Source organism: Semicossyphus pulcher, unplaced genomic scaffold (genome assembly GCF_022749685.1).
Source record: "Semicossyphus pulcher isolate SPU_LCO1_2020_fin unplaced genomic scaffold, fSemPul1.0.p SCAF_1, whole genome shotgun sequence".
Classification (NCBI taxonomy): domain Eukaryota; kingdom Metazoa; phylum Chordata; class Actinopteri; order Labriformes; family Labridae; genus Semicossyphus; species Semicossyphus pulcher.
Window position 1 is genome coordinate 11,242,172 of NW_027211603.1, and position 20,420 is coordinate 11,262,591.

General features: G+C 41.1%; 1 protein-coding gene across 4 annotated transcripts in view; it reads left to right on the forward strand.

Moving 5' to 3' along the window:
- The window catches only part of LOC138605332 (protocadherin-9), a 220,844-nt gene that overhangs the window by 137,862 nt on the left and 62,562 nt on the right, over positions 1-20,420 (forward strand). For 2 of the 4 annotated variants that reach the window (XM_069677934.1, XM_069678682.1), the window contains one exon: positions 17,789-17,990. In XM_069677934.1, the coding sequence (XP_069534035.1) occupies positions 17,789-17,990 (202 nt within the window). The remainder of the gene's footprint in view (positions 1-17,788; positions 17,991-20,420) is intronic. The other 2 variants (XM_069679326.1, XM_069680061.1) reach the window with 1 other exon arrangement.

A 20,420-nucleotide genomic window follows, 5' to 3' on the forward strand; every position in this document is an offset into this window, starting at 1 on the left:
TTGTTGCCTTGAATGCACAACCAAGCTTGGAAATCCCATGTTTGTATACATCCGATGGATAAGTGCTGATAAAACTTAATTGTCCATGAGTGCTGCTTATTTCCTCCTCCTTCTGCATTCATCCAGACCCAGTAAGATTTATGCATCATATTTTTTCAAACACATTGTACAAAGACAAAAAGAAGATTTTCACACCAGCATGTCAGTGTTTCTGTCGCTGCTTGGTGTTTCAAATGTGTCCTCAAAACAGGTCAAACAGAAGGTGCTGCCTTGGAGAGAATGTTTTCACTCATTAGAGTTTTTTTTTTTTTTTTTTTAAACATTGCCAACAGGTCAGACCTGAAAAGAGCAGACATTTTTTAAAACAAAACTGTACATGGCATTTTTTCTGAATCTGTGTTTGTGGGGAACAAGTCAAAAGGTGTAGCACGACTTATGTCCTGCTGTTAGGCCAACTGATCCATTCTGCAACGGGCTGCTGCTGCACCAATTCCGAGCCAAAGTGGGGGTGGTAGAACATAGAACATATAAAGAACATTTTAAAGACCAGCTCCAGTCATCTTTTAAGACATATAAAATGCTCTGCTTGAAATAATACATTGTGTCTGATATGTTTTTTCTGCAAAATACATTTAATTACTTTGTAAAAATCCTCCCAAAGCATCTCCTCCTCCTCCCTCATTAACAATTCCTGAATCTGCATAGACCCCGCCCACTATATCCTACGTTTCTCCTTTCGTAAATTACAACTGAAAACACAACAAGTCTCTGCCATCATTTAGAGGCAACTAGTCTAAACTTAACTAGCTTGAAATGTAGTAATTAGTAGTAGTAACGTTAACGTTAGTAGTCACTAGTGAGTTACAAAAATTACAATGACGGTTACAGCTGGCTCGCGCATCGCTGAAGTGGTTGCCATAGGTTGCACATAATGACGTGCAAAGCGTCACCCCGTCCATTAACGGGATTGGCTCCTTAGGTTTGTGACATCTCAAACCTGCCAATCTGAAAACGTGTTGTTCAGCCTGTCCTTGGTACACTGCAGTTTAAAAGCAGACAGGCCCAGCCATGGAGATGACTGCTTATGTTGTCCCTGATATGTCTTGTAGCACATGAGAAACACCACATGGAGATGTTTACAAGGTTAAACACTTGATTTGACTGGAGGGGGTCTTTAATAAATACAGTTGTATTGAATAAACTGTTTATGGATGATTAACTTTATCAGACACAATCTTTAAAATACAGCCAAACTGAATTACAAACAAGTTTGAAGACCAATTAAAGCAAAAACCATGTGAATTATTTATATGTATGTTATATCACGTGTCCTCATCAGAAAGGAATTTCATTCAGTGTTTTTCCAAAAGGATAATAAAAGCTTTTGTGGAGTCATCAATTATAGCACTCCCCTTTATTTACCTTACAAACAGATAATGTATGGACCCCCGCACCGTGCAAAATCTGTTCTGCTCCATTAATATTCATTCCTTTTTAATCTCTCTGTCTCTCACGTTCCCTGTCTCTTCTCCCTCTGTTGATCATGTGTAAATCTCGTCTCCATCCTCCTGCATGTTCACAACAAAGGTAAGGATAACAGACATCATTTGTAGAAATTCAACAATGCTGAAAATTGCTCCTCTGCTACTGTACGTAAACATATACTCCAGCTTTGGTCTACATTTTGGCTGAATGGTTTTCCATCAGCGAGAGAAGCAGAAACAGAGGAAGAGAAGTGATTTCTTTTTTTTTTTTTCGTTCTGTCACAGACTCCCGAAATGCAAACGGGCAGCCGATCACATACAAACAAAAACAAATTATGCTCTGCGACACTATCCAGCATTATGCATTATGCTGGCGCCTTGCTTTCACTAGAAAACTATTGGAGGGAAATTGCTGGCTGCTTGGCAACAAAACAAATGGAAAAAGGTCTGGGTGATTCTTATTTTCCAGATGATTAGTTGCATCAGAAATAATTGTTGGTAAGATCATTGACCAGAAAATTAATTATTAAGGCTCGAGCTTAATTGTATTTCCTCACTGTGACTGTCCCCTCACAAAAAGTTAGTTTCTAATTTCCTGATGGGTGAAATAGCAAAACAGCAGCAGGTGTTTGTACGTAATACCTGACACATCAAGGTTGGTGCGATTATAAGCATTAGTATGAAGAATTTAGAAAAATATAATGCATTAGAAAAGAGTTATGTGCTATGTAGTTTTGTCCATGTGTTAAGTAAGGGATAACGTATAGTGAGCAGGTTGTTATAGTGGAACCCCGACCTGGTGAGCAGAGGAGGGGTTTTGTCTCACTCTGAAAGGATTCCTCCGCGATAACAGCCTGCTCACTATACATCGTCCCGCTTATTACACAACTTTTTACTTACGCAATCAAATATTTGACACAAAATATTGATTTGGGAATTATTTTATTGATTAAAAAAATTATCATGTCCCTTACATTCACAGTGAGAGCTGCATCCAAAGCAACGGTTACCTCTGTAACCTTCTTAAAATGAGCTAATTGAGCAGTTTTTACTAACATTTACATTTACACTGACGGTGAGTAAGACGCAATGAACCGCGGGAATCAGTCACTGTCAGAGTCTGTTGACATTTTCTTCTCCTTTCACCGTCTTTAAACACCGCTGTATCCCGTATTGCGTTCCATTTGAAGTTAGCTTCATGTGCCGTCTTTAGTTTTGTAGATCTCTCTGCCGTAGCCTTCAGTTTTTGTCTTTTAAGCTTTATTGCTTTCGTCTGCTTTCCTTTTTTCCCTCTGTAAACAAACCGACGTCAGATTTACTGGATCTTTCGGCGGATTGATTGATTACAGTTAATCCTCCGGATTGTGTGATCAGAGCAGAATCCCTAGCAACAGTCTGTTCTTCATAACAACGGTCTGCTATCAAGAAATAGCAGATCTCAGACTGCCGTTATTAACCAGTCAGAATCAAGTATACATATACACTATTAAGCTTTCTAGTGTGTGTAGAAAATGTGTTCTATCCTCAACATATCAGTTATAACAGTACATTTTCATGGCTGAAGTCTGACCTCTTTTGGCAGAAGAGGCTTCACATTTATTAACAATGTTGTATCAAATTAAAATTCAACCCAAAACAAATCCAGTAATAATATACGTCAGCCAGGGACATCATCCAGACATTTTATGCTACCCTCGTCCAATTAAAAATGCTCACCTACTCACTAACTGTGCCAAGTTTCCACACCCACTCATGCCACAGTATTTAAATGGTATACGCTTACATGCATTGGAAACTTAAAGTGCACTCATCCCTCAACTCATACTTTAAAGGGTATTCTTAAATATTAACTTGGATATAAAACTAGGCCAATGTCCCACTTAGTCATACAAGAGTCATACTCGTCGAAATATAAACATTACTGTGTGTTATAATCTGCAAGACATTTCATTTGACTAAGGTTGTCCATGACTCTACCCTAACTCTGATTGCAATCATATGAGTGCATGCGCAATATTTAACATGTTCACTTAACATCCATATACCCACATAAACCATCGCAAAATATACAGAAAGTCTCTCCAGTCACGATTTAGCATTTTAGTTTGCACGGGTTTAAGCATGTCTGCTATGCATGGCCGTGTAACACCATGCCGGCTGGCACATAGTGTAAGTGCAGTGCGTCGATAGTGATGTTTGATGCCACTGTCAGCACCCTGCCGTTCTAGTTCAGCATCAAACATCACTTTGGTTATCACTTTCTTGCCATTATCAAGTGGCCTGAACATCTGCTGCTTTTGCGAGTGGTTACAAGTTGCCTAGTCAGGTGATTTAACACAGATAGGGGTTTACAAAAATGCCCCTCTCTGCTTACTATTCAAGTGACAATAACATTCCATTAATGTTCGTATTAGTGTGGTCTATAGTTCCACAAAGGCTTTTCAATTTATTTCAGGCCATAACTTAAAAAATGCTGCTTAGAGCAGTGAGAGATAACGCTGCACAATGCCTTCTATTGTTTCATTGTCTTTAAACAGCAGCCACTGTGCATACAGATTCTCCTTAAGCTGCAGTATCAGACTAATCAGTTGTTGTCCATGTCATTACGTTTTAGCACTTTGTAGCACTTCACTAATTTTCCAGTCAGTTGGATTCCCCCTTTTAAATGAGAGATTGTGATAATGTGGAGGCTTATAAATTTAACGTGCGGATTAGTTGCATATTTCCAACCTAAATTTATTAGATTAACACCCTCGTAATACCTTGTTCCCATTAATGGGAGAAGAAATAAAATCTGGTTTATTGTGAACAGTGATAAGCTAAGAGAAAGTAAAATGCAATGGGATGTAAGAGGAAAAAACAATGTTTCTTGATGTCTACTGATAAGGAAATTGGATTAGCTGGATTTTGTTGCAACTAGTCAAAAAGTATACATATTATATAGGTATGTTGGTATTTAGGGCTGCAAGGTGGTGCAGTGGTTAACGCTCCTCACAGCTAGAAGGTTACTAGTTCGAATCCCGGTTGGGCCTTTCTGTGTGGAGTTTGCATGTTCTCCCCGTGCATGCTTTGGTTCCCTCTGGGTACTCTGGCTTCCTCCCACAGTCTGAAGACATGCTCGTTAGGTTGACCGTCTCTATGTGTCAGCCCTGTGATTGACAGTCAATAAGTCCAGGGTGTACCCCGCCTCCAGCCCAATGACAGCTTTGATTGGCTCCAGCCCCCCGCAAGTCCTGAACAGCATAAGAGGTATAGATAAAGGATGGATGTACATATTATACAGCAATGTATGTATTTAGGGCTGCACTGTGTAGTGGTTGGTGCTGTCACCTCAAAGCTAGAAGGTTCCTGGTTTGAATCCTAGTGCGGATGAAGTGAGCCTATCTGTCCCTGCATGCGTGGGTTTTCTCCAAGTGCTCCTGCTTCCTCCCACCATCCAAAGACATGCTCGTTAGGTTCATCGGTGACTCTAATTTGCACATAGGTATGAATGTGAGCGTGTATGGTTGTCTGTCTCTATGCGTCAGTCCAGGGTGTACCTTTCGCATGAAGATAGCTGGGATCGGCTCCCTGCAACCCCGAACAAGATAAGCAGTATAGATAATGGATGGAGGGATAAATGTTTTTATTAGGAAGCTATTTTTTAAATGTTAATTATATCAGCTAAGTTACTTTTCTAGATAAATGTTCGTCCAAGCCTCCAGTTTAAAATGAAGAAGAGTCGGCATCAGGAAGAAGCCATAACTGGTGCTGCTGCTCTCTTTTATGGACATTACATTTATAATATTGACAGGGTATGCCGCACTGAGTCTGGTTTTAATATGCTAAGCTATCCATCATCTGTCATTATAAGATAAATGTAAATGAATAAAGACAAATCAGATTAGCATTCTAGATATATGTCGGTCTGTTTGCCGTTCTGTAAGCAAACAAAAGCAATCTCACAATCTTTATATTTTTGAGTGAACGCCGTAAAAAAAAAAATCGAGAAATCTAGATCACCCGATGCCAAAGTCAACCGAAGCTCCCCGCTGCATCGATTTACATTTGATCTCTCAAAGCTGGATAATCATGGCTGTGTAAATAGCCATTATTTCCGCAGGATAAACAGAGATCCAACTAAACAAATGTGTGCCTCTGTACCTGTTTGGTGTAATGGAAGCACAAATAGGATTTCATGACAGCTAATAGGGTTGTAGGTTATTATTAATCATCGAGCACAGTGTGATTATCCTTTGGTTTTGCATGAGTAGGAATAAATGCAGTTTTTAATGCAGCATGAATGGATGTGTTTCATTCATTTTTCATTACCTTTTAATATTTTTAATGCTTTTTACTGCTGCAGATACACAACGGAACAACTGAGAGGCATTTGTAGCGTGTAAATAGAAAGCTAACACCCTCCATAGTGCCACAGAACAGCGACTTCATTGCACACTGTCTACCGCTGAGTGCAGCACCGAGATCACATGGACTGTAACTCATAAACACATCAAGCTTTCCCATTCAGTGCTCAGGGCCTCGCCCGCTCTGCTCTGTAGTTAACTGTCTCTGAGTGTCAAATCCTTCATCCTGATGCAGGAGACACACATAGAGAAGAATTGCTGTGTCTCTCATTTTATGGCGGTGGATGTCGGCGGAGGGGAGAAGCGATGAGTGAGTCAGTAGTGGTTAACTTTGTAGCTAATGCTCTGTGGCAGTTGCACAGGTTTCTTCAGCTCTGCTTAAGGCACAGAGGGAAGCTGGTTGAACTGCTCCTGTCTCGCAGTTCTCACTCAGCCGAGGCAGGTTATTTAACAGCACACCAAAGTAAGGATGAAGAGGGAGAGGAGGAGGAGGGGAGGGAGCTGTGGAAGGGAGAGAGTGGTGGAATCCATCAGAGAAAGGGAAAGGGTCACTGCAGGGTGGAGAGGGAGAAAAAAGAGTAGATGAGTCTAAGATGTCCAGATGTAGCCCCAGGTGGTGTTAGATGACATCAATTATAAATGAAATTCCATCCATATGAGGAAGTCTGCTGGGGTAAGTTCTGTTTAGATTAGGGATTCTTGTTCCTGTTTTCAGAGACTAAAATGTAACATCTTAAACTATATATGCCCACCACTGGAGAAAACCAGCTATATGGAATATATGCCATCTATCTACATGTAATAATATGCATGCTTAGGCTTCATGATCATTTCATGCTTCAAGCTTTAGGCATACGTGGTGTCAGACTTGGTTAAATCATCCACCACCGTGCCTGTTTAAGTCAAACTTCAGCTACTTAGAGAGCTAACCTGAAGTCACCTGCGATGATACGAGAAGGTTTGTTCCTCAAGCTTTGTAACCTGTAGAGCAGATTTCTTTTTGCACGTATCTATGCTTCAATAGTTTGTAGCCACACGGTGTAGACTTTTTCTTTGCAACATCCAACCTCATTCCAGCATCTTTTTTTCACTGGCACAATGTTTTGATATATTCCTTGTAAAAATGAATAGCTTTCAGCCCATTCATCTCCGTGTTCAAGGGTTAAATCCTACACATATTGGCTTTAACATTGCTGCAGGCTATAGAGTGAAGGAATGAATGAGATTCATAAACTCTTACCTTGCACCCTTGGATTTCTGTAAGCTTGTGTCTAACACTTGACGTTTACAACATTGTTTAAAATCTTTTAATTTGATATACTGAAGATTTTTCATCATGTCCTCTTTGATACTTTCAATTATTGGTGTTTTCAAGTGAATAGCCACAGGGAAGATTTAATCATAAGTTCAGCATGTTTGAAATCGATGTTGAATGTCTTCTATATGCTTCTTTGTGTACAACAAGATTAATCACAAGGTCTGGTTTGTTGTTCTGTAAATGGAAACACATTCTTATATTGTTAACTGTTGTACAGAGTAGTGAATGAAGGCAATATGCTGGTCTTTACATGAACCATGCGCCATGCGATTACCACCAATCAAAAAAGATATTCACAAATGATCTTAGGGCGTTTTCACACCCGAATCAAAGGCCATGATTGTTACTTTGTTGCATTTTGCCTCGAGTTTGGTTTGTGTTCACACGGCAGCTTTTACCAGTGCGAGGAAACTGCCTTCTGATTGGTCAGAATTTCTACATGGGAAAACTCCCTGAAGTGAGCAAAGAGAGAGAGAGCACACTTTCCTGCAGAGAAACGCAGACTTCAATGTATCGTTGTCTGACTTTTTTTTACTTTTAACCGACAAGTTCGATCGATTTCATTCTCCGTTAGTTTTTCTCTGAAAAGTTTTTTGGTTTTCTTTCCATATTAGGTCCTACTTTAGGTCCAATATGTTCTCACCTGAATCAAACTGGACCGTTGTCCATTTGTAAACGGGCCGAGTCCTGTCTTTTGTGGCGGACCATGGTCCAGTTGTTTCGTCCGCACTACAGTTCAAAGGCGCATTCTCACCTGCCCAAACCAACAGGACTTTCAGAGCGAAGTCCGAAAGTCTGGACCAAAGCTGTCAGGTGTGAAAGCATCCTTAATGCTCTGGAACATAATGGACTGTTTAGAGGCCAGGTTAAGGGGTGGAGACCAAAATGTAGCAAGAAGGAGACTGAAGATTAGACTTACATCGGAGGTCAGAAAAAAAGACTTGCACCTGTCTGCTATCACATTCAACATGGTGAAATGTGTTGACAGTATGTTGTTCTGCCCCCATGTGGCCATATAAAAATCTATAAATGCAGATTCAATAACACATTTTGACTCTTGATGTTTTATTAATGTGCTCCTGTCCCTCTTGTTTATGCCAGCTTCTTCTCCCTACAAGGAAAATCTGTCTTCCCGTGACTGAAAATAAACAAACATTTGCATAAACTTTTCAAAACTTCTTCAACATGGCATGGTGGGCTAAGTCACAACTTCTGCTGCTAAGGCAACCGTCTAAAGTTTAAAACTCTCAGAGGAAATCAGTCACACATGCTGGAATGTTGCACAGCACACCAAAACGGAGGCCCAATTAAGTAAAAAATGTTCCCATGCTTCCACTTGACAGGAATTATGAAGTCAATCTTAAAAAACTGTGAAAGTAATTAAACCAATCCCTTCCCACATTTTTACTCAATCAAGACTAAACTTGCCAAACTGAATCTTCCTCCACAAACAATCCAGGAAGGTAGCACAAACTGAGCCCACAGTGCATCGAAATGTTTTACTAGAAACATCCTGTATAAAAAAAAAATATACCCAATTCTCACTTAATAAAATGTCAGGAAAATAAATGACAAAATTGTAATGTCTTGGTGGATGTAGTGTGGAAAAAAGACAGTTGTACAACTGTTTGTGACCTTCATGTGAACTTTTGCAGTCAATGGAGTAGAGCCTCTTATAGGGGCCGTATCTTTTAAATGGATATTCTCATATTATATATATTATATTTATATATCTGCATGGGTTTCACATTTGTGGGTGTTTATTGTTCACAGTGAAAAAGTGAAAACTGCATAATTCCGTATTTTTCCAGAATTACATTTTTAAAAAGTTCACCTCTGGGCCGTTCAGAACAGCTGCAGGTTTCTACGTAGAACCTTGCTTTCATTTAATCGACCAATCAACATTCACCGCCATTCGCCTCAGGCTGCCTTCTCGCACTAGCTTGTAGTCAAGTCGTCAAGATTTCAACTTAGCATTCTGATACCTCCTGGCGAGTATGGCTCGTACATATAAGGCCGAAAAACGGAACCCAGAGCAGCTGTTCTTCTACAACTTTGGAGTGGCAATGCGGCCATTCCCTTGCGTGGGGGAGGGGCTATACGGTCACTCCAAATACTGTCAGCCAATCGTAGCTAAGGTCCAACCACTGAATGGCAAAACGGCTTGTTTGTTTCAGGAGGAAGGAGAGGCTCCGAAAAATAATTACATTAAAATATGTATACAATCTTCTACAATCTACAAACGAAACAAACTTGAATCAAAAACACATTTGAATCATAGAAACTTGATTGCGTAGCTAAAATATGTCCCCTTTAAACACCACGTTTTCACTTATCAAGCAATAAGTCCTGAAAATAGACGTCTCTGTTGTGTAAATGAAGCAGACAAACTCCAAAAATTGTCTTGATTACTGAATGTTTGACACTTGAAATCTTCATCTTGCAGCAGTCAGTCATATTTTGAGTTCATCCGTTGATTCTCTCTTAGCGAGTAACATCATGCCTTGCCTTTTGTGTCTAAGGTTGTGAGTTCCAAACCCGAACGATGCAGCGTGAATATGCTAATGCATCTTCAAGAATTGCGCTTTGTGAATTTAAGACACATTTCTTCAAGGTTTAATGATAATTTGTGTCTGGATATTTCTGCTCATGAACCCTTCTGCATCTCCCTCCTCTTCCTGTTTTTCATCCTCCTCCTCCTCCTCCTCCTCCTCCTCCTCCTCCTTCTTCTTCTTCCTCCTCACATCGCTCACCCCTGACTCACTGCTGCTCAGCATCTGTACTTTAAACAATATTTTTGCATTTTATTATCAGTTTTACAAACACATTTGAAAAGGAACTGTGTTGTGTCTCATCCTTTGTCATTTAAATGTGATATCTCTAGCATGACAAATTAGGCTAAAGCGCAAATTTCTATTTAACAAGCACAAGAGCAGTGGGGAGGGGGCTGCTCGTGCTAATGTATGAAAGAGGGATGGGATGGAGATAATTAGGGAGGTGTGGACGGATGAAAAGAAAACAAATTGGACTTTAAGGGGCCTCGGCGAGCGGGAACTTGTCACTCCCTGACATCTGTGAGAGATGACAGGTGAGAGTGCGAGTCTGGTGACGAACAGGCAGTATGACTACACATGGATTTTATGCTGTTTAATGAGAAGAATGTGTGTCTCATATGTGGGTTGGACAATAAATAGTTGAAGGATGAATAAATAAGCGTGCACGCTGCAGCCATAAATCTGCATAAGATCATTTAGCCCAGAAAGAGTCAAAATGATGGACTGTGCTGATAATCACGCGCTAAGCAAGTGTTCTGTAAATGACTTACACGAGGCACACTGCTGTTCGACATCGCACACACACACACACACGCGCGCACATGTCCACTCTTCCAAGCTTGCAATTTGGGAAATGGGTCAGATGTGACTTAGATTCATGCATCTTTGTGCTCGTGTGTGTTTGTGCAGAAGCAAAAGAGCGAGGGAGTGACTGATCGGGCCTCGTTGCGGATGTGGCAGAATGCAGATGTTTCTCAGAACTGCCTCGCTATGATTTAATGATGAAAAGCAGAAGGCGGCAGACTTTAGACTCCGGAGAGGCAGCAGGAGCAGACTACGTCAATATTAGAGAATCCGAATCAAAGACGGGGGGAGATTGTGATTTATTTGTCACTTTTTATTTCAGCGTCGCAAACAGAAACAAGTTTGGGAGCTTGTTTTATCTCTGCGTCTTTCATCTTTTTTTATTGTGAAAAGCTTTTTTTTTTTGGGCTGTGTTTATGTCGTCAAAATAGAGCCCTGCCTGTCTGAGACTGATGCATCTATATGGATGATCCCAAAGGAAATCTGAATACTACGTTGACAGGAGGCAATGTCTATCATCTGCTAATGTTTCACTTCATTTGATGTTTTATGGGATGTTACAGCTTGTCAGGGCTGTCGATGAGCGCTGTGGGGAATAGAACATGGCACTGAAATGTACTTTTCTAAAATAAAACCTCCAAAAGAAGGACATGCGTTATTGTACGCGAGAGTTAACAACATCAAATAAGACGGAGCTTCTGTCATTTTGCTGTTTCAGCAAGTGTTGGAGTACAGCAGCCGCAGTGCAAAGGTGTAAGGCAGAGAGGAGGAAAAAATCAATCAAGACAATCACGTTTGTGGCCTTTTATTGATAAAAAAAAAAAGTATTTTCCAAGGTGGCCAGCAGATGGCACAGCACCTTTGGTCTCTAAGGGAAGAGGAGCGAGGGAGAGAGCGGGGCTGAAAGAGGAAAAGAGAGAGAGATCTTTTTGTGAGTTTTGTTTTCCTGCTTGACTGATCTCCCTCAGTGGTCTGATTGTGAGAACGGACTCGTGGGAAGTGTTCTCTCACCGCAGGTGTCAGACTGCTGTTAGATAAGATTATTTGTGGGGGTGAGGAGGTTGCATTATTTTGTGTCTGCGTGTGGGTGTGTGACTGTGTGTGTCCGCTCAGTGTGCGTGCTTCTTCTCATTAGACGCCTTGCCTTGATAGAAATGTTAAAGTGTTGTATTGTGCTCATTTGAAGCGCAATACAACACAGAAGTTGTTTTTGACTCGCACACTGAGCTCCATATGGTCACACTCAGGAGGAAGCGGAGAGAAAAGCTCGTGATCCGAGTCATAAGCTCTGTCCCTATTTGTTTTCTGTCACATAAAACCAAAGTTGTATCAGTTTTGTGTTCGATGGGAGTGTGTCTGCGCCGCAAACTCATTCTTTATATTTCACCCTCGGATTGTGGGTCTCAGCAGAGGTGTTGACATGACGTTCTGCTACACAGCAGAGTGTGAAAACATGTCGAATGCTCAGCGCTATAACAGGCACTATGTATATCATTTTACGGATGACTAACCGCTTTATTTATGTGTTACTTTTCCCCTCTCTGATTGTTTCTTTAAAAATCAATACTCAATCTGACTATGAAGGACTTTTTCTGTCCTTTAAAAATGAAAATGCGACCTTATGGTCAATATAACTGATAAAAGATGAATCAATTTATCAGACTGCTACTATGTCCTAATAGCGGTAATAATTATATCAGTTCTCATGCAGCACGTTCTCTCGGTTTGAACTTTAGAGCAGAGCGAGGTTTATTTATTGGAAGCCAAAACCCTCCACTTCCACACTCTCTAATCACACCATTCGTCTAAAGTTGGGACTGATGTTTCAATAGTTGCCATTTACTCTCTCTGTCAGATTGTATTTTCACTTCATATTGTTTCCTCTCCATGAAGACCCAAGGGCAAACACTGTTCTTGATAATTTGCAGGCGTGCTGGAATTTAAAGCTTCCAGCAAGCAAAGTGCTGCTATTTGCTTTGTGTTTGTTAAAGTGAGTGTGTTTGGTCAGGCAAATTATAAAAACAAGCGGATAATAAGGGTTAGCAGGCGCGATAAGCCATAATATCTTGTAAAACTGGCAGCAGGGATAGTTTAAGCCGGTCTTATGCTAATGTAACTTCAAGTGACTGTCAGCAACGGAGAAATACAAACATCTTCAAACATGCGTAAACCCACAAATAAACACATGCACGGGCAGAAGCAGAAGCAGACGACACCCACAGACACAGACGAGCCGTGTAATTCAAAAGTGGACCTCTTTATTTACAGCGACTGGAATTATAAATGATGAGTTATGAATCATTTGTAGGAAACATTTCAGGTTGTAGTGAAAGATTTATCAAAGAAGTCTAATCAGTTCATCATTTTAGTTGATATGCGTACAATATGTTGTTGTGCTTTCCTAACTGGTTGTTTTGACAATGTAATCTCTGCCTGGATTATGTTAACAGACAACATTAATTATAATAAATGCTACACTGAATTTATTTACTACTCAAGTAGTACATACTGTAAAAATCTGTGACTGACTGAGTGAGTGACAGTACTTTCAGAGCCATAGAGAGAGAGAGAGCTGTGACATCGCAATGGCGGATCATGGAGCATATTATACCTCCACTGATGTGACTCTCTGTCTACCTGGCTCTGGATACTTTGTTTTGGGGAGTAGGCGGGGCTGCAACTCTCTGTCTACATGGCTCTGGATATTGTGTTCCGGGAGTAGGCGGGACTGCGACTCTCTGTCTACCTGGCTCTGGATATTGTGTTCCGGGAGTAGGCGGGACTGCGACTCTCTGTCCACATGGCTCTGGATACTTTGTTCAGGGAGAAGGCGGGGCTGTGACTCTCTGTCTACATGGCTCTGGATGCTGTGTTCCGGGAGTAGGTGGGGCTGCGACTCTCTGTCTACACGGCTCTGGATACTTTGTTCCGGGAGTAGCCAGGGCTGCGACTCTCTGTCCACATGACTCTGGATACTTTGCTCAGGGAGTAGGCGGGGCTGCGACTCTCTGTCTACATGGCTCTCGATGATGTGTTCTGGGAGTAGGCGGGGCTGCGACTCTCTGTCCACATGACTCTGGATACTTTGTTCCGGGAGTAGGCGGGGCTGCGACTCTCTGTCTACATGGCTCTCGATGCTGTGTTCTGGGAGTAGGCGGGGCTGCGACTCTCTGTCTATACACCTCTGGATACTTTGTGCGGGGAGTAGGCGGGGCTGCGACTCTCTGTCTATACAGCTCTGGGTACTTTGTTCGGGGAGTAGGCAGGGGCCTCGACTCTGTCTATAGGGCTCTGGATACTTTCACACATGTTGTCATCGGCTTCATAAGGACATTGCCCATAAAAGCGCACATTGACCTGATGCAGTCAGCCACATATTTGGTTTTGACCTAGGCTTGTTAATGTCTTGGTGGATGTAGTTTAGACAAATTCTACAATTGTACAATAGTTTGTTATTTTTGTGAACTTTTGCAGTCAGTGGAATAAAGCCTCTTAAACCAGGTTTTCACTTATAAAGCAATAAATCCTGAAAATAGACGTCTCTGTGTTGTGTAAATGAGGCAGACAACTTCCAAGAATTTTGTCTTGATTACTGAATTTCTGACACTTGAAATCTTCATCTTCATGCAGCAGTCAGTCATAGTGTGGGTTCATCCGTTGGTTCTCTCTTAGCGAGTAGCTCAAGATAATGCCTTGCCTTTTGTGTCTAAGGTTGTGAGTTCGAGACCCGAACGATGCAGCGTGAATATGCTAATGCATCTTCAAGAATTGCGCTTTGTGAATTTAAGACACATTTCTTCAAGGTTTAATGATAATTTGTGTCTGGATATTTCTGCTCATGAACCCTTCTGCATCTCCCTCCTCTTCCTGTTTTTCATCCTCCATCCTCACATCACTCCCCCTGACTCACTGCTGCTCAGCATCTGTACTTTAAACAATATTTTTGCATTTTATTATCAGTATTTATTCAACAGTCGTAAGGAGTTGGCTTGGGTGGACGGCAGGCACAGTACGACTGTGACACCTGTCAGTCCTAGTTGTCATCAAACCTCTTGTTAAGTTTAGGCAACAACTTTGGTTATGATCATGATGATATTTACAACTCAAAAGCACTTTCAGTTAGACTTTAATGACTGTAAATTGCAAGATTGCCTATTTTTGTGGAACACAAATTTTAAGTTTTATGCTGGTACGTTCAATATCAGCCATTTTTGCATCTTGCCAGGTACATTAATTAGCAGCATTTCTTAACTATAACAAGCAACAGCAGTCATTTTGCCCCCGCAGAACCGTCTACCTACCTTCTGTCTGTCCTTTTGTATTCACTAACTTCACGTATTTATCTAACGTGTTCTCATGAATGTCTTATTATAGTCCTAAAATGCTCGAGATACTATCATGTACTGATCACAAACCCTTGAGGAAAAAAAACTTGTACTCGTAGTATTGCTAATTAACTTCACTTTATAGACTTTGTTTTAAAACATACAGTTGTCTCCTTAGCTGTGGAGAGAGGTGGCCAACAAGCTGCCAGCATCAGTGTAGCCGGTTTGACACTTAAAGAGCGGCCAAGTAATAGATGGCTAACTCGCCTAAGGCCAGCTTGTTTGGCATCAGTAGGAGGAAAAACATACGAATCCACAGCTAATTGAGTGCAGATACACCAAACATGTCAAATCTTTAAGACTCGGCTCACCCTTCAGCTTCAGTGGGCTCAGTGTTTTTATAAAGTCTTTTCTAAAGTGCACACATAGCAGTCCCCACTGCATGTGAAAGTGATAGCGCCAAGTAGCAGGATACTTTGGTAACAAACAGAGGAGGAAAGATGTTCTGTAGCTTTATATCATCTTCATTTGAAATGCCACATCTGATCATCTGCTTCTTTATAATTAATAACGCTGACATTTATCCAGATTGCGACTGTTTTACAAGACCTTTACATTTAATTGTACTTGATTCTGCATTTTCACTTGTCAGTGGAGACTGCATGTGCGATGCATTGTTCTAATCCTGATTTAGACTTTTGGCTTCATGCCGCATTTGGATGGTGTTATTTCTGATAATCCCTAAAAGTGTTCCAGGTGTGATCACTTTCAGTTTCTGTGCTCTTTAAAAATGTGTTTTGTCCAACTGTCAGTGCCAAACTATCTGCCGTAACCTTTTATTAATGTTGCCAATGCCAAACTGCATAACTGTCAGCCCTGAAATCTGCAAAACATTCTTTCTTCTTTTTTCAATTCATTCTCTCTTTTGTCAGCTTAGTATCATCAGTGTCTCAGTGTCACTGCGATCCTGCAGGGCATGTAAAGGCTGACATCTGTCTCCAAGGTTATACTATGTGACAGTTTTCTATCTATCTATCTATCTATCTATCTATCTATCTATCTATCTAGCTACCCATCCATCCATCCATCCATCAGGGATGCACCATATTATCGGCACATTATAATTCTGTTTCCGGTGCCGTGCTCGGTGGCAGCCTGTTGCAGCAGCTTCCAGCGTGTGTGCTATTTTTCTTTAATTTTGTTACTTTATAAAACAACACAATTTACCAGTTTGGGATCAATAAAGTCCATCCATCCATCCATCTATTTAGCTTGATGTAGTGCTTCGACATTCATTGATGCACACATGATAAAAAGAGTCCGTGGGCGTGCACTGATGTCTCTGTAGTAGGTGCAGTAAACAAGTCCGGGCATGTCTCCCTCACTGCCGTGGTTCAGGGGGATGCTGCATTCAGTTGCGCTCAGACACACGTCTTCCGTCAAGCGTGAAGAAGGGTGCAAGATGTCTGCAGTATGGCAGTTTTTGGCCACTACAATAAGAGTAGGCATGACAACAATTCCACTACAGCGGAGACTTGATGTTCTCTGCAGTTAGGTGGAAAAAAACATGTGCTTAACATATCCATATCGAAAAATGGGCAAAAAGGGGTGGAAAATATCGGCACATCAGATATCAGCAAAATATCCAATATTGTGCATCTATCTATCTATCTATCTATCTATCTATCTATCTATCTATCTATCTATCTATCTATCTATCTATCTATCTATCCATCCATCCATCCATCCATCCATCCATCCATCCATCCATCCATCCTTAAGAAAACACAATGACTCCAAATCTAAATCCAGCTTTTTTTTCATCCAGTCTCAGTCTTCATTCTGCCTCCAAATCCCATCACCCCCCTCACCACCCCCCTTTTTATTTCCTCTTTTTGTTTAATTGAATGTTGCATGCTTTTGGAGCAGTTCTAAAATATATAATGAGGTCATTTGCATTAGACTGCAGATTGGGTGACCTTTGCTTTTGCCAATAATTACTGTAAAAGCCGCCTCTGTCTGTCATCACCAAGGATGTGGCAGGGACCTCTCTGTGCTCACGAAAGGTTAGCTGGAGGCTTGTGTCTGGACTTATGAAAAAGCCGGAGGAAAATGTCATTAGAGCAAGGGGAAAAGACACTCTGAATTAACAATTGGAAATTCAATCAGGATGGCTTTAAGGACGGGGGTGTGCGTTAATGTGTGTGTGTGTTTCCATGCATATCTCCGACAGAAGGGCTATAAGACATTTCCCAGGAACACTTTGTGGGTTAGGAAATTCCTCTCCTCAGTGAGAGTGCAGAATTTGGGTAGAAGGACACCCTAGGGGCGACTTCTGTTAACTCTGCAGGCCGCTTTGACTTTGCCAAACAAACTGAAACACAAACTAAACTAGCGGGCTGTTAATTTCCATGCAGCAGGCCTCACAAACATGATAATATGCTGCCACAAATATCCAGAAATTTCCTGGCCTTCATTAATTATGCCTGACATTAATTACACTCTGCATTTATGAAAGGCTCACAAGTGTAGCACCTTCACCTTGCTGAGTTTTTGTTACAGTGCATGATGTTTAATCTGCATGTTGTTATTGGTTGTCATTGTGCAGTGAAACGTGACTGTATTTACCATGTGTTAACTCCCCTTCCCATCTATAACTCGGCCCGCGTCACAAAAAGACGTTTTTCCTCAGTCATTCTCAGTCTTCTGAAAATGAACCCCTCTATTCATCAGTGCCTTCCTTACTTGTAAATGAAACATTTTACATCATCAGACAAAACTCCTAAGGCTGCTTATTTCACACTGCAGTACCGATAAGTACTCAGCGTGTCAAGCGGCATACATGAGCTTGTTCGGCTCAGAGTAAAAATTGTAATGTGATAGGAATTACAAATTCTTTAAGGGTGCAGAGCAGAGCACTAACATCAGAGGCTCTGTTTTGTGCTCTTGGTTCTAGTCGCAGCGGCGCGTCACGTTTCACCTGCCGGACGGCTCTCAGGAGAGCTGCAGTGACAGCGGTCTGGGGGACCACGAGCCTGTAGGCAGTGGCTCCCTCCTCACACAACCTCTCCCTCTGGTGCAGGCGCAGGACGACTTCTACGAGCAGGCCTCCCCTGATAAGAGGACCGAAGCTGACGGCAACTCCGATCCCAACTCTGGTGAGTTTTAATATCTCACATGGCAGACCTCCATTCCATTTAAATATGCACGCATGGTCGGATTCTTTGGATTTCTCTATTTCTTTTTCTCTCTTTTGCAAATGTGTGTGGGTTTAAAGCACCATTGTAGACATTTGAAACAGCTGCAAATTTAGACAATGGACATTGAATGCATCGTAATTGTGTCCTTTCTTTCCGCACACAATATGATTCTTTCAATTTCCCTCTAATTGTACGGAGGCCGTTAAAGTCAGAACATGCTTTGTTTTAAAGTGCAGGTTGGAGAAAATGAAGGCAATGTTTCAGATTTTCCTCGAGGGGAATGACTCAAACTCCTTGAGCCGAGATAATAAGTAGTCATGAAAAACAACATCAGTCTCTATAAAGAACTCAACGTGCCAAATATCATTTAATTTAGAGTCATTTGATTGCTCAAGTAGGTTTCTAGTGGATACACGAGCAGGTCATTCATTTCTCAGTTAATCATCCAGACTTGTTCATTCCTCCCTGGAGCAAACCTGGGCCTCCCAAAGGCTCCTCACCTATTTGTGAAACTCATTTGATTTATTTAGAGATGATTTCCCAGTTGGAAGTCTTGGTGCTCAGCTGAAGATGTTAACTTCCCACTATTTCTGGTGGGAATGTACATCTCCGACCCAGTTTTCTCATTTTATCATTAAGAGGTGAGGCGTGCGCGAAGATCAAGCGCATCGCCCCAAGGTCGATGCCAGCTTGCCTGCTGAGGGTGGAGCAGCCAGCATCGCATAAATGCAAGCGCTGTGAGTAAACTGTGTGAGTATGATCTCATACAGACTCGAAGTTAGCAGATGAACTCACAGTTGGCAGACGTACTGAGCGAGTACCACGTAGGCCTACTGACTCACTGTCTTCACAAATGAATAGAGCTGCACATGAACTTCCCACGTGCAGTTGTTGCACAGCTGGCTAACAACTCAAGTATGAGAAAGAATGTGTTATCGCCCCATCTGTATATTTTAATACAGCAAGTAGTGAATCATTCTGATACTCATGTTAACAGTCTAAGTAGTGAGTTTGTGGTCAATGACCTAGTTACAGAAAAGAGGAACTAAGGTCAGCAGGAGTGCAACTCGAATGTGGGGTAAAAAAAGTTTTTTATGGTTCTGGAGGGAGCTGGGTGATATCTGATTAAATGCCTCCAGTGATGTCATTTGAGTCAGTTGGAGCTCACAAGATCTCTGCAGCCCACTTCTCATCTCTGCTGGAGGCTAACAACTCAACACTAGATTAGCCGTTTCTAGCATCACACATTAGGATCTCTGACTGAGCAACCAGCAGCTCAGTTGCATTGTGGTTAATGCTGGTTTTGAAAGAGGATGAAAAATGGCTGGAAAAGAGAGACAATAACTTGTCTGGACTGGGCTTTATTGGTGGTGTAAACAATATCCATTCCATCCATCCATTATCTATACCGCTTATCCTGTTCAGGGTTGCGGTTGGCTGGAGCCAATCACAGCTGTCATTGGGAGAAGGGCGGGGTACACCCTGGACTGGTTGCCAGTCAATCACATAGAGACAGACCAACCATTCGCACTCACACCCACACCTATGGGCAATTTAGAGTCACCAATTAACCTTACAAACATTTCTTTGGACTGTGGGAGGAACCCAAATTCCACACCTGTGAGGCAACAGTGCTAACCACTGCACCAACGTCCAGCCGTAAACAATATAATGATAAAAAAAATAATGATTAAAAAACAAATTAAATAAATAAATTGTAAAGGAAAAACCTAATCAAATTATTAAAAAATGATATCTAACTTTATGTCCTAACACTCATATAAATCACAGTCCATGCAGCATTATACTTCTTCCATATCAGCCACTGAAAATGAATTTTATACGCGCATCATTTTCAGCGGACACGGTTTATAATTTCATTGCAATTTTAAGTGTGCAGACGATTAAGCCAACAAGAATTGACAATATTACATTATATAATGAAAGCTGCAGTTATACTATTAGCAAGTATTGGCCCGAACTGTTGATGTGCACACTCATAGCATGTCATTACATTTACATTAAATTGATATCTATACTAATTAGCTGTGTGTTTGAAAAACACTACACTGAAAATGTAATGGGTTCTGAAATGCATAATGTATTCTAAATAAGAGCCTTAAGAAATGCCAGATTAGAGCATTAAAAGGCTTGAAACACTCACAGTGAATTAAGATGTATAGTACTTTTAGAATTGTTCTATTAGATAATTGCATGTAAGAAAAAAACGGATACAGTACACAAAAGGTTGCCACTGGAGTCAGACACTTACTGCTTGATAATTCAACGTCTGACCCTTTAAACTTTACATTTAAGCTACATGAGATATTAATAAGAAAATATATATACACGTTTCAAAATATCATTAATTTAGTTTATAAATTGAAA